This window comes from Hyposmocoma kahamanoa, unplaced genomic scaffold (genome assembly GCF_003589595.1).
Source record: "Hyposmocoma kahamanoa isolate Upper Pololo Valley unplaced genomic scaffold, ASM358959v1 78, whole genome shotgun sequence".
Lineage (NCBI taxonomy): Eukaryota > Metazoa > Arthropoda > Insecta > Lepidoptera > Cosmopterigidae > Hyposmocoma > Hyposmocoma kahamanoa.
In genome coordinates, this window is record NW_020653945.1 from 8,304,086 (window position 1) to 8,319,886 (window position 15,801).

The following is a 15,801-nucleotide window of genomic DNA, read 5'->3' on the forward strand; positions in this document are numbered from 1 at the left end:
GCTGTTTTCGTGATTACTTTGATATTTGTTCTAATTTCTCTAACGGAACTGGTGAGGTTATAAGCCCTATTTTATTGCCAATTCGAAATTGTACGTGGGAATGAGTATAATATATAGGTTTAATTTTTCAATTAGGAATACATACAATAAAGCTTATGAGTGCGGATTTATAGTATCCATGGAGTTTACAAACACTTATACTGAGAAAAAATATCTATAAAAAATATATATAAAATATTTTTTTATAAGTCAAGGTATATACCCAGTGACGTATATTTTCAGTAAAAGAAATTCGAAACAAATGGTGCATATTATTATATAAGTTAAAGAGCCAATGAGACGATACATCCTAACAAGCGACTTCTAAAAATCAAACTAGAGCTATATACTTAGTTTCTAAGCCCTAACTTTTATAAAATAAACAAATGTCATTATAAATAACCACGTGTGTCTTCATTACATTTATTCTTCAATCCAGTAGTCCTTGACGATCTGAGCGAGGCGTTCATCAAGCTTGGCGCCCGGTGCTTGCGGCTGCTTGCCCAGCAGGAAGACGAAGTTCTCGTGACAGTCCATCATGGCCAAGTGTTCAGATACACTTTTCAGACGCATCGGATATCGATGGAAGATGCTTGGTTCTAGTTTAGCTGGAAAATGATAATACGAATGCGAGATATACAACTTCCTTGCATTATGACTCGATTATTAGGTTGAGTAAAGCCATGCTTTGGTGACTTGCCATAAGTGTAGAGATCTTATCGCTGAATAGTTATTCCTTCTAGGTAACCTTGGCATTAAGACGAACCTCTAATAGACTAGAAGTAAAAGTGACGGTCGTACTGTTTATTTATTGCGTCGGATTTCTATTATGTTGAAGAATTAGACACTGATTTGCATCGTCAACTTTTCAGCCGTTAGACGAATACCGTTGACCCTGACATAGGTGTAACCTAGCCTTAGTGAAATGAGAATGTAGAACGCTTGGTCCACAAGATTTATTGTAAGGGATGATAAAAGAGGAAAAGGGCCTATATAACTATGTAATTTTAAAAAGTTTATGGGCACGTCATCTTGTTTAAAGAATTTTGATGATAGTCACGGCGGGTAGAACCAACGTAAGAATAGTGAAGGAAATGCGAATTCCAGAACGATTCAAAATTTCAAAACTAAGTAGCCAGGAACCAGAAGACAGTATGAGGAAAAGGCGCGATGACGATAAAGGAGGTCAGTATCGTCACATAGGTCTCCCTCAAAGATTGCCACAACGACCGGCCTTCCGCTGCTTGCAACCATCGCCAGATCATCGGTCCACACTGCCCATGTTGCGTTTATCGGTACGCTGTTGCCAGTCGAAAACTTACTATATTGAGAAGTTTGTGAAAACTATATTAGCTACGTTCATACCAGTGGGTGAAGGCATATCCAAAGTTTTGTAAAATCCAACTCCGTCCTGTTTCTCGAGATAGTACAAGTGAGCTCTGTCTTGGGTGTTATTTGTGCATGGTATCTGCATCTTAAGTGTCACAGCATGCCACTTCATATCCGGAATGTATTTGCCGACGTTACTTTCCAGGTGTTTTTGCTCCTAGAATTAAGTGGCAATGGAAACAGACAATAATTTAATAATAATATATAATAATATAATATATAGATTGTACAAGAAGTGCATAAAAAGCGTCTTTGTACCCGAGACGAGTATATGGATACTTAAGTCAAGAGGAAAATGGGTTTTATGAACGAGTTATACGCTTACTCTTTTCACTTCGATTGCGAGGAAATTAAACAGCAATATTACAAATAAACGATTATTCCGAGAAAGTATTCACTTGTTTTTCGACCCTCCAACGCATGAAATTTTCATACATGTTAAGATAAAGTTGCTTAGATTTCGGCGGCAATATCTGCTCAATGACGTTTTTCGCATTCCTTTCCATTAAAGACTTGGTGTGAGTGTAATTTTCTCTTCACTTGACGATATTATTCGCGTAAATTGTAGAACAATTTTGAATTGCAACACAACTATTGCCAAGAAAAATAAGAACTTCCCGCCAGTGTTACTACTCTTTTTTTCTACACGTGACTCATAGGTCACGTGTAGAAAACGTGTGCTAGCTTTTATTTTTTATAACTTATTACAATTACTATTGCCTACTTTTTCAATTTTGTAATATAACACGGATTAAAAAAATAAAAGTAAAACTTTATTTTATAAAGTTCTATTGTGCGTGGCTGTTGGCGCAGGCGTCTTTGTCTCGGTCTTAAACGACGATTTTATTTTATGCCCTAGAGCATAAAATCCTATTCTATGCAGCCTACACCCAGCGAACTTTAAGAGCATGAGAAGTGAAAATTATATTTATTAATTATTTATTAATACAAAGATCGAACAGAAAGAAAAATTCATTCCATCTAACTGTATGCCAGTCTAGAGCAACAGCTCTACCTTCTATATCTACCAACTTTACTTTGTTGTTGCTCTTGGAAATCACGGTATTGTAGTTCGTGAGCTTAAGGATAAAAATGAAATACTTAGATTAATTTAAATTGTACTGATTTAAATTTCTACCGAACTATTTGCTGCTAATACGCGGAATTTTCGGATATAAACCACGTGGAATGAAATGTGCTCGAAATTATACTTTTTATAGTTTAGAAGTATAATTAATTATTGAATTTACCTTTTCGTCTACAGCAGAGAACTGCATGCACTTAGCGTCTTTGCTACCTTTACCGATTTCGGGTCCATGAAGGTGCCAAGTGCCGATTGCATCATGCTCTTTGAATTCTGCATTTTTGGAGAAATCGTTGCAGGTAGGTTTCTTCACCTTACCGGCAATGGTGCATGGTAGAGCAAATGCTGCAAATGATAAAAAGGAACTTACCTTATTTTTATTTGTTAAATCTTTTTCTGTCATATCTTTTGAAACAAATTGCGATTTAAATATTTGGTCGTATAAAAGTCATCGGGTTTTTGTTGCAACTAAAAGTACACTATCTATATGTAATTACAGTGGCAAATGCGTTGCAGTCGCAGGTATACATAGTCAAAGTCAAAGTCAAATAATGATTTATTCCATAGGTAAATTTTTACACTTGAAAACGTCATTTTTTAAGCTACTGCTTGCTCACTTCGCTGACCTCCCCGAGAAGAACGAGCAAGAAACTCTAGGGATTGCTCTTTTCAAATAAACTTAAATGCTATATAATTTTTTTGAGTCATATCTGTGTGAAATCTAGACTTATGTTTTCTTTCCATACATCTTTATCTAATACGTAGTCTACAATTTTGTAATATGACTTTTTAATAAAATACTTTAAGTAATGTAAGTTTTAAACTTAGGAAATGGTAATCTTAATATATATGTATGCTCCGGAATCTTATTGTAAAAAAGTATAAAAGAATCAAACGATTGTTAGTTAAACGAAATCGTGGCACTATGACTTAGTTCTACAGTTAATATTATGGATATCTTATTTCTTAACGCAATTATTTATATTTTACGGGCATACAAAATATTTGAGTAAATTTACTGTGATACCACAGTCATGATACCAGTCTCCTTAAACTTTTCTCTGAGAAAATCTGAACGCGTACCTTTAGTAGGCACTATCTTTAAAGACAATATCTCTAAAAAGCCAAGGAATATTGGTATATATGATTGTGGCATCTTTACGAGCGAAATGACATAATTAAATTGATGTTCAATGTATTAATACTATTTTGGTAGAAAGTGCTACTTTATAGTATTTATGTTTTAAATTAGTATCAAGTAAAGTTATGCATGAAAGTAAATATATTACGATGACGACATAATAAGATAATTATTAATGTTTTAATATAGGCCTTAAAATATGACGTCTTAGGTCGTAAGTATAGTAGTATAGCACATTTCTCAGTTTAAAAACTATGTTAGAAAGTTGTCGTTTTTAAAAATAAAAGTAAAAAGGAAGTAAATATTCAAATGAAAGCATTGTAAGTACCTAAAGTCAGAAGAATGATCGTCGGCGACATGTCTAGCGCGTTCCTGTTCACACACTGAATTGAGCTGATTGCTCCTTAAGGATAACGTGGCAGTTGAGGACAACATAGTCACAGTGTTGTAGAATAATATAGATGCGGTATCTTGTACATATTTTTATGGATTATGAGTTCACACATTGGTTATAGTACTAGGAAAGGTGCACCTGAAGAAACAAAATTTTTGCCTTGTGTACCTACTAATTAATTTGATTAATCTTCTTCTTCTTATCATATCGATGGTATATACTATACTATTTAACTCTTATCGTATCGATGGCATATACTATACTATTTAATTGTGGCCCAAAATACAACCACGCCGACCGCGTCACTAGCAGCCGTCGCTAAATTCTCACGCAAGCAGGTGGCACGCAGGGCAAGAGATGGTCCATCGCTTAAATCGTATCTCATCTAGATTAGAATTTCAGACAAACCAATTGTCCTAATTCCCGGCAAACCTGAATTCGATTCCTATTTAAAGGTTACCTACAGATGTGACGAATGCGCTGCAAATACGCCTGTGTACGAAAGTTACGTTGTGCGATCTGTTCGTGTGCCGTTCGCACGCCGCTTGCGCACCACATATATTAACATGTATTTAATAGCAGGCATGCAGCACGCGTACAGCGCGCGTGCAGTATGCCAGCAGCGCGTACGCGGCGCCCATGCAGCGCGTACGCGGCGCCCATGCAGCGCGTACGCGGCGCCTTCGCCAGATCTGTAGGTACGCATCCAAAGACTTTCAGATCTTCCATGGTAATTCGTGTCAAGGTTTTTATTTGAACTATTCAGAATTCAAGTGCATTTTATTTTATTATCACAACTACAGTTAATTTATATTCTGTCCTCACATTATAATGTTTATTATAATGCTTAAACTGCCTCCGTGGCCGAACGGTTACCATGCCGGACTGCCACGCGGAGGTTTGATTCCCGGGCCGAGAAATATTTGTACGGCTTACATTTATTTCTCTCGAGAGTTTCGGTGTTATTTGTGGTTGCTTATGTGTGTGTCCATGGCACCCGGACACAGGGTTTCCCTAGTGCGGGGCTATGTTGAGTGTGTACGTTATTTGTATATTATTAAAAAATAAAATGCTTAATCGCCATTAAAGAGCAGAACAAGTTTCCTGTTTTCGATTTTTTTAATTTTTTCAGCCAGGTCATAACAGTAAAACATAATTATAGTAAAATCTCTTTTCTCCAATGAAAAAAAATCAAAGTATTAGTAAGCTGAATTTTGTATTGCATGCAACCTCCTTGCTCGATGAAATGACCGAGAATTATATCAAAATTAGAAATTGCTTTACGGCTTGAGGTTAATGAAGTGATTAAGTTTTAATTAAAACGATACGTTGAAATAAAGAAAATTCAACGCAGATTTACTGCATAACTAGGAATGTTTTATCCGCTTCGTTTCGCAGCTCGGCAGAGTGTGTCAGTTAACAATAATGAAAATAAACGAGTATATCCTGTGTCCTCGCGAATTGACTTCTTTAGTATATTCGGTTGTACACGTCAACGAACAGCGAAATTACGTGTAATTCAATCTCTTTGTCTGGGTCAAGTTAGACAAGGTAAAGAAAAACAAGAACAAAATTTTAAAAGTTTACTAAAAGTATTTCAGTTACTTACGTTGTTAGCTTATTTAAGTGTAGGGTTTTGAAAACCAATAAATTATATATATATATATATATATATATAATATATATTGAATCTTATTTTATTTGGCTATGGTTTAAAATGTAAATATTTTCCTTTTTTCCGACACACATGTCTTTCATGTATTATAAATATATTACCGATGACCTGGTAAAAGTTGCAAGAATCCTTTGGATGCGAGAAGTTCATGACCGACAGTCAAGTCGTGCGCCTTGTGGTAAGCGACACTCCTGTCATTAACAATTGCAGTGCCACTCAGAGTTTTAAATCGCAAATATCTGAGGGGCCACTGCTCCCGTCGCCCTGAGACATAAGTTGACAAGTCCCAGGTGCCCGTAATTTCACTAGCATCCTTGCCCTTCAAAACCAGAACACAGTAATGCTCACATTACTGCTTGTTGGACTTCCCTGGACAAACTCTTTCACAACGAGCTCTACTGCTGCTAAGCTGTGGGTAAAACGAAGCGAAGTGGGTCGTAGATATCTTTATATAAAAATCCTTATACTTATCTACAGAAATTATCTTATCTAGAGAAGTAGGTAAATATCTTCTGTTTTATTTGGTACAAGTTAGTATCTACACATTTTCCTACTCATGTACACCCGTATTCACTGTTCCCATACATCAATAAAAATTTATAGACATATTACTTATATCAGTTCCAGGAAATGATGAAGAACAAACTGGATAAATACATTGCTTAACTTGATACTTATGACTGTTAATTTACAGTGAGTTTTGTTCATTCGTAAATTACTTTTTAAAGGCATCCTATTTCCTGTATTTCAATAAGATTTAAAAAAGTTTTCTTTGTTCTACAAAAGCCGTTTTACTAAGAAAATATCACATAACACCGTTGAACCGCAGTCTTCAAAACCCTTCTGTGTGGTTACAGGTTGCACGAAAAACAAGGAACGCGTATCTTTTGTCTTTTACTCATCGAATTTGTGCGATTTTTTGCACTGTTATTGAATGCAATATTATTCCCTTAGCTAAAGACTTTAAGAGCTAATTTGAAGTAAAGCTTAATGTAAAAAACACAGGTTGTGGTTAAGGCGCACGAGACTCCTTCAATCCACTTTCTTTGTTCTCAAGCTGAATCGGCACCTGTCGCACTTTGATATCCAAAGACTTATTTCCTTTCGATTTTCGGACGATCCAACTAAAATATATTTTAACTCCGCATTGAAAAAGTTAATTATTTCGACTTCGTCGTTTTCTCATTCACTTTTTGTCCGCTAATTCGAAAGAACGTTAAGGGTGTAATTACAATGTTAATTTAGAATTTAATTACGGATATATGTATAAGGACATTTGCCTACGTTTTGAAAACAATTACGATTTTCACAACCAATGTAACATTTAATTTTACATTTTGCATATCCATTTATGAGGAACGGTATTTCCTGTGGAACACTAAATCAGTGAAAGAACATTTGCTTGTACTGTGTGTAAATGATTCGACTTAAAGACTTAATCTTAAGAATTAGTTACAGTCATTATATGCTATATAGATTGTGCTGCAATCTTCTTTAGTCACAGAGCACAACATGAATGAGCAATTTTCAGTCAACGTTCTATTGTTAAATTCATTACGACACAATCACTGATTTATAGCCAACACGTAAGAAAGTACAACCTATTGTACTCTTAGATATTACACCGATTAATTGTATAATACGTATCTCCAGAGAGTGTTTGCAATTGAATATCTTTTCATGAAATTTGACTCATGAGACTTGACACTCTGGCCTGAATGGGGAAACTGAAAATGCTGCTGTAATACGTTTTCCCATTCATCATTTTCTTTAACATTTTGTGCACGGGTGTAATAAAAAGGCGCGACAGTGTTTCAGGTAGTAAATACAGTCAAGTTAAAAAGCTAGTCAAGCTAGACACTTTTGGCCGTTCTTGTTCTAAGCGGCGTTGAATTATAATCTGAAATGTCAAACTTAACGTGCTCTTGAATCTTGATTAAAACAAGTTTAATAAAAAGGATATTCGTAATAAAACAATTTGGTTACCTTTTAAAATGAGTGTGGCCAATCACAAATTTGTATATTTTCGCCAATCATTATACTTTTGTGCAGAAGTGCTTTTTTATCATTGGTGTAATCACCAACTGCAATGTAGTTAATACTTTTTATTAAATGTAGAATATTTTTAATATATGTATAATAATATATTGCTTTAAGGTAAAGTTTAAGGGCTTTCCAGGTACTGTCTGGAAATTCATCAGTACAATGTACTTACCTGATATTGGTGTCTCTAGTTTATGAGTTGGCAAGCATCGTATCACCAGATTAGATACGCCGGTATCACGCACACGACTCACGCCCACTGCGCTCAAGAACATGGAAATTGCCTCGCCATTTGTACAAAAACTTGCAAGATTGAACACAATTGAACTTATATCGCTTAGTCAAATAATATAAGCATTTTACTACTAACGAACCTATCCTTCCAATATCATTTTAAGCTTTTGTTTTTGATGACACTTTAGGTTTGTATACCTAGCAGTATCAAATTAGAAATTAACAGAAATATATCTCTAGCTCAAAACAACATTTCGGATTTGTGACCGTCGTTTTTTCAAATTTCCCTGCATTGCAATAGCACCTGCCTTGAATTAGCAAGAAAGAAATATGTATTATTGTTCACTATTAGCGATCAAAAATGAGTTGAGCCGTTTGATTCCAGTCTTTGTTCTTGGAGAGTTCCCGTCGTGTAGTGGTAACACCTATTAATGATGTTATGGTATTAATTACTGGGGGGAGAGTTAATGTAATCAAAGCTCGATGCATCACGCGCTATCTGGTGGGTTTGATTAATAAGTATAATGAGCGGCGGTGCCAAACGAGTTAATTAACCGTTCGTTTTTTACCGGAGCGGTGGCGGCCGGTAAACGGGCGCATCAATCACTGCTTTGTGCTTGCCGCCGAATTTCTTAATGATTGAAATGACGGCTCAGCCCTTGAACGATATACTGCGCTTTGAGTAGTTGTGGCGAGTGCATGAGGGAGAGTTCTATAAATTATTATATTAACACAGGGTCCAAAGTTGATTCAACAACCTAAGGATGAAATCAGTGTCTGTAGTAGAAATAGCGTCACTGTTCAGATGATGGAATCCCAAAAATATTATTCGATTTCATTTAAATTTATTAAAACAGAAATCATAATTTCCTGTGCCATTATATTACAAACCGACTTTTAGTTTAAAAAAAAAACTAACAGGCAAGGAGAATTCGAAATGTTCTCACAATTATTGGCTATCGACCCGTCGACACGGTTATCGATCAAAATAATTTCTAGATTACATATTTTTTGCGAAGCCTACATACAGCGGTGGGTTATTTATTACCGAAAACGTTCCAAATCTTCTCAAATTAAATCAGTAGCAACGCCTATAAGCTTGTAGTAGCCCGCGGCCAGCGGCAGCGTTGATGCTCGGCTACTGGTTAAACTGAATTTTGCGGTAAAAAACCCGTATGCCTTTTGTAATTTATTAATATCTCTCGACCAATGTGCCTGCGTAAATTTATACACATTAATGTTTATATGTAATATTATATACAGTTTATTATCTTACTGAATGTTGCTTTTTCGGTCAGATGTGTAAATTTCACATAACTATTCTACATATTTACTAAATCAATAAATAATGAAGAATAACAATTGTTGTAACAAATTATTAACGCGTGGCACGTTTATACGTAAATATTTAATATAGTACATAGGTGGTAACTTATTGTATTTTAATTGATGGGGTTTAATTATTTGATAATACTAAAGGTTGTTTAATAATTTATTAGATAATGTTACCGTACTTGTCTATTATGCACGAAATAAAATTATTTCAATGTTTAAAGTTTGAAATCAGGTGGCGAAACGTAATTATCGAAATTATTTATTCTAAAGATCCGAATGGTCTAAGAGACAAATTACCGGTATTAGTGTGAATCAAAACAGTTTATTCGGTGAAACCCGCGTCCTCGTCAAACATTATCAATCATTGGCGGCCGCAGGCTCTCCAACGTATTGCTTTAATTTGATAAAACGCAATTAGCTACCAAAGAAATCTAATCTGTGAAGCGGCTCAACTTTTTTGGCAGCCATACTTTTGAGGCGCGTTCCGTTTAACGATTAATATTTGAAGTGTAATTTGAATATTTTTTGGACAATCTTAAGTTACATTAACTTAGGTTTAGTAAGATTCTTATTTATGAAACTTCAACTATTTCTATGGTCCATGCCATTTTAATTATATTCTTATTAAGCCCGTAATCACAAATTAAATAGTTATGAAAAAGTATTATGATTAGTTGGTCCTTGTTTACGTCTACGTCTGTAACTTTCGTAGCTATTTGACTTCTCTACCAATTAATTTAGCAATTAAAGTCGTTTTTTCGCCTTTTGTACTATTTCGATAAAGGACATGCACCCGAAGGACCTTTTTTGAAGCAAGTCACTCCGGTGGCCGCTCGGGTATCAAGTGGAACGCAGCGGGGTTCGCCGCCTAATTCACCGCGCTACCAACAGGTGGCAGCAGCGAGGCCTCTACAATCTGACAGACGCCATTGCCTTCACGTCAGAGAGCCGCGAATAAAATTAATGATGTTCGCGCCTTAATGACGTTTCACGACGCCGCTCCATTGTGTCCGTAATACAACAATTATTGAGATCATTTATTAAGTTTATTGATCTTTTAACTTAATCTTTTATTTCGTAATTTAGGTCCGTGCGAGCGCGCGAACTCTGAAAAAAATATCTCATATGCGGAGGTATTTTTTGGATTATTTTTGTCATTATACGGCGTGATGTGAGCGGGTCTTTGAATGTGGAGGCAATTACTGCCCCGCATGTGGTTTGATTATGTATGAGTTCCATTCCATCTAGCGGCGGCCGCAGCTACAGCACACTAATAAAAACATTACTAAACCTTTGTCGATGTTTTTGAGCTTCCGTTGCTAAATTGGCGTTGATATTCGGAACCATTGTTACAGTTTTAGTTGTATATGTGTGGCTTCGAAATTATACCAAAAGTAGATTAAGAGGACGAAGATTTCGGGATTTTTCCAATTTAACTGGCGAGACTGATGTAGCCTTAATTGGATTTTGTGGTTTATAAATCTTAAAGTAATTTAAGTTTTGAGTGTGTGACAGTTTGGAGCTGCGAGTAGCTAGCTCGTTAGACTGTTAGTAGTTGTGGGAGTTTGTAGCGAACGTAATTACCAGTTAGTTGACAGTTAACTCCCTTTGACGTTGGATACTCTGAAGCTTTAGTTTTAGCCTCCTACTGCAACCAGAGACTCCGCCTGCATCCTAATTGCTAGTTAGCAGCGTGGAGGTTCTACCCATTAATGGGGCTGACTCTTATTATACGTCAATGAAGACGCGGAAAACACGTCCTGGAAAATCACAAGTAACAACCCGAACTAAGACTGCCGACGTGATATAATTTTCTTGGCATCGGCCGATTTCTCAATGATAGCGAACTATTGTATTTAATACCTAGGGTTTCATGCGCAATCGTTAATCGATTCTATGTTGGCTGGTCTGTCGAGCATGGAGTTACAGACTTTATAGCGATGGAAATATTATCTACAGTTCCGTACGCGATGGCTCAAGAGTTGTGGCATCTAGAGTGTCTCTACATAGATACGTCGTCCGGTAATTCCTGTTGTTGAAGCACGATCGTCGGAAACCGGCGCAATTAGATGCAATCGTGTCGGAATTATTGTAATAACCAAAAAGAATCGATGGTCTAACGATGTTCGATCGGGCGCGGCGGTCAGCGATTGGCGCAGCGCGGCCCAATGCGCGCGCGCACGATCGCCGGTCGTTAGCCGATCTGCAGACGATAAGCTAATTACACCACTCGAGACAGACGTTCATTGTTAAAGTATTACTTATTCTCCTCTATTTTTCAGATGTTAAGCTAATGTAAGAAAATGTAATCGGTGTGTATCAGAGAAACTGTAAATTGTTATTCAGAATTCGAAAATAATTACATAACATTCCCATAAAATTAAAATATCTAATTAATTCGTATTATGGCTTCATTAGTTTATATAATGGTTTCGTGGACCACCAACAAAAGCTATTACCTATTACTATTTATTGCATTTAAAACAAACAGCTATGATAATTAAATAATTTATATTTACGTATTCAAACTACCTGATTCTTTATGTGTTGCTTTATGCTATAAAGTGTATGGAATTTTAACTCCATATTACACTTTTTCACTAAACAACTGCATTTCTCTTTGCCCTTACATATTATGGTATAATATTAGATTACATCTTGTACATGAAAAACGAGTATTAAAGGTATCGGGATCACGTTCGGGCAATCTTGGCGTTTTCTTTTCGTTTGCGCAAAACGTGCCCTGACGTAAACACCATCGAGGGTGTGTATTAGCAGTGCCATGTATATTTAATAAGTTATTATCATAGGACTTTCATTTTTCTAATTATATTCTATTGAGAATTATTATTAGCATTATAAACTTAGGAAAAACGTTTTGCTTTTTCGTAAAATTTTTCATTTTATTTTCATGATATCTACTAAATATTTTATTGAATTGTTATATACAGTAAGTAGGTAGGTATTATGACTTTTCTCGACGTTCTATGAATTATCTAACAAATAATAATTTAAGTAGATGTATAATAGAAATTATTGGATTGCAAAAGGTATATCGAATATATTTATTTATTGAACATATCATGATATTTTATTTCTTATTTTATTTAAACACTTTATTGTACCATAAAGTAAATTACAAATTTTCAGAAACAATTTAAATATTTGTGTTCAAAGGCGAGCTTATCTCATAAAGTGATTTCTTCCAACTAACATTTGAAAATCTGAGAGGAAAGTTGGTTTTTGTGGTGGCATTAAAAATAGATAAAGAAATGGAATATACTACACTCAATAAACACACAGATAAATTTATTATATCAAATGTACATACGAATTCATATAAATTAAGTAATGTTGATACATTAATACATACAAAGTCTATAATAAAATGAATGCATAAAATAAAACTATAAATAAATATATCAAATGTAAATGAATATTTCATAAGCTCTAACATGTGGAGTCTGAACAATCCCTAAACTTCAAAAGAGCACCCTTGAAAATCCGAACCGAAGGCGACTGTCTGATCTCGACCGGGAGAAGGTTCCACATACGGGCAGCATTTACTGTGAACGAGTCCGAATATTTTTGGGACACAGTTTCCAAAAATATTTGTAAAAATAGTTGTGGAAGGACGAGGGACAAATTGGTGCCAGAACGCAGGCGGTCACCCATAGCCTGACGGTATTGAAAACGCTCACGTAGATAGCTAGGTGAAGTGGGATGGAACAGGATTTTATAGAAGAAGCATAAAAAGTGAGCATTTCTACGTAAACGAATAGGCAACAACTTCAACTCATCTCTCAACTTGGAAATGTGGTCGTACTTTTTCAATCCAAACACAAATCTGATACATTGATTTTGCAGCCGCTCCAATTTATTAAGAAGGTCCTCCGAAAGATCAAGATAGGCGATGTCACCATAGTCCAGAAGAGGAAAAAGAAGAGTGCGTATAAGCATACATTTGGTAGACAGAGGTCTTCCTCTTACTGCAGTACTTTCTTAAGTACTGCAGCCGCTTGAGGGAATGAAGTGATGCAAAGATTTTACGACTCACATCGGCGACATGCTCCGACCAAGAAAGTGTCTGATCCATTATGATGCCCAAATTTTTAACTGAAGTGGAGAAAGGAATTATGGTGTCATTCAAAACTAAATGGGTATCACCATAGACTCTAACTTAGAGATGGAATGGCGACTGTCAATAATTATGGGACATTTGTGCATTTAAAAGAAGTCCGTAGTTCTTTGCCCTTACCGAAACCGTTTATAGGTCGGAATTCAATGTGCCGATAGCAGTAACTACATGTTCAAGACGGACTGCAGTATAGATTTGAAGGTCATCGGCATAGAGATGGAAAGAAGACGTGAGTGATGATGTAACTCCACCGATAAAGACGGAAAAAGTATAGGAAATAAAACCCCTCCCTGCGGAACGCCAGCCGTAAGGCTACACCAGTCCGAATGCATGTCACCGGTCTTTACGAGCTGGGAACGACCAAACAAATACGAGCGAAACCAGGATTCAGCTAAGGGAGGTAGATTTAAAGTTCTGAGCACAGCAAGACTTTTTAAACTGCCTCCGTGGCCGAACGGTTACCATGCCGGACTGCCACGCAGAGGTCCCAGGTTCGATTCCCGGGCCGAGAGAAATAGTTGTATGGCCTACAATTATTTATCTCGTGAGTTTGGGTGTAATTTGTGGTTGTCTATGTGTGTGTCCATGGCACCCGCGACACAGGGTTTCCCTAGTGCGGGGCTATGTTGAGTGTGTGCGTTATATATTATATATTATAAGAAGCAAATCAAAATCAACAGTACTGAATGCACTTCTGAAATCCAAATAAGTGAGGACAGTAACTTTTTTATTTTCTATATTGAGATGAATATCGTCAGTGACTTTCACCAGAGCAGAAACCGTGCTATGACCCGCTCGAAAACCAGACTGCAGATGGTTGAAAATATCGTAACGTAGTAGGTGGTTAGTGAATCGATTATTGACATAGTGCTCAAGAATTTCGGACAATACAGGAAATATGGAGATAGGTAATAGGCGAATTCTTCTTTCGATTTGATTTTTTAGGGAGAGGAATTACGAGAGAGTTGGCTTATTTCCATTCAGTGGGAAAAACACCACTGGAAAGGGAAACATTAAGGATATGAGCTAGGATAGGAGCTACTAGGTCCCGTATTGGAGTGATCACAGACTTAAGTATTTTCAATATATCTGCCGTCGTAACCTTCCCAAAATCAAAAGAGTCTGAAGCAAGACAAGGTGCACTGGCCAGGACAGATAAAGTTTTAGATTTTATGACAGAATCTAAACATTTTAATACTATGATATTAATTTTTTTTGTGAAATATTGTAAATATATGAAATAAAAATAAAATATATAAAAAGAAAATTTCATATGTTTGTCACAGGTGGCGTTGACGGCAAAAAAAACCGTTTATACCCATTACAAAGATATGTAACTATGTTTTACTACTATTATATTTTTTTTTGTGAAATTGAAAATGAAATTTTTATTGTAAACATATGAATATCATTATATTAAAACAATGATATTCAACAAAATAAATATTGCAATTAATACAGCAATATCTCCCGTCAGCTACTCGTACCTGTAAAGGAACCTACATGATAAAAAGGAACTTTCAAATGTTTATCACTGGTGGCACTGATGGTAAAAAAGTCGTTTAAACCATGAGAAAATCGTAAGACGTTTTGGTTCGGTCGGCTCTGTTGGTAAGAGCGGTTGCCCCGACATGGCAACAGATGCTAGTTCGAATTAGTCAGATCGAAGGAATTTTTGTTTGCGTTGTTCAATCTTTGTATCAATTCTTCCAAGCACTATTAACTTGATTCTTATTTGCGGCAAGCATTGTATATAACAAAACTGTTATACTGAAAACATAAAATAATTGAAATAATGACGGAGTTTTTATGTTTACAAAATACAAATAAACATTCCAAGTCACGGATACTATAATTGCTTATATTATTGTGGTAATGTTTTTTGCTGTACTTACAACAACGTGAACGGTCGCGCCAAATGTCATTTCGTGTAAGCATTTATGTTATTATTGTAATGTAACACATGTAACAATTGGTATACGTAGAGCAATGTCAAAGCATAAAATCAGTTTATGCCACACATTAAGCTACACAAAACGACACTTCTTTTAATTGCAAATATGTACGCGTTAGGTTTAAGTTTCAATAAAGATTTTTTTCAGTTTATTTAGCAGTGCCTCGCAGTTACATATTGTATCATCATCATCAAACTCAAGAGTTATACTCTTGTCGGTGGAGCATCTTCCAATCATCATAAAGGAAAAGGCCGGTGTCGTGTCATATAAGGAAATCAAGGAGCTGGCTTATAGGAAGATGCTACACATATTGTGTACATTATAATAATATATGTAATTATTTATCAACTCGTATTATGTATATCCCATATTTT

The 15,801-nt window shown here is 35.8% G+C and overlaps 1 protein-coding gene across 1 annotated transcript; it reads right to left on the reverse strand.

Moving 5' to 3' along the window:
- Window positions 1-230: 230 nt before the first annotated feature.
- Window positions 231-4,047, reverse strand: LOC113232844. Its single transcript, XM_026467694.1, has 4 exons — window positions 3,982-4,047; window positions 2,679-2,857; window positions 1,405-1,585; window positions 231-647 (listed from the first exon to the last, which is right to left on the reverse strand). Exons 1-4 carry the CDS (start codon window positions 4,010-4,012, stop codon window positions 463-465), a joined length of 576 nt encoding a protein of 191 aa, XP_026323479.1. The 5' UTR covers window positions 4,013-4,047; the 3' UTR covers window positions 231-462.
- Between the last annotated feature and the right edge of the window lie 11,754 nt (window positions 4,048-15,801).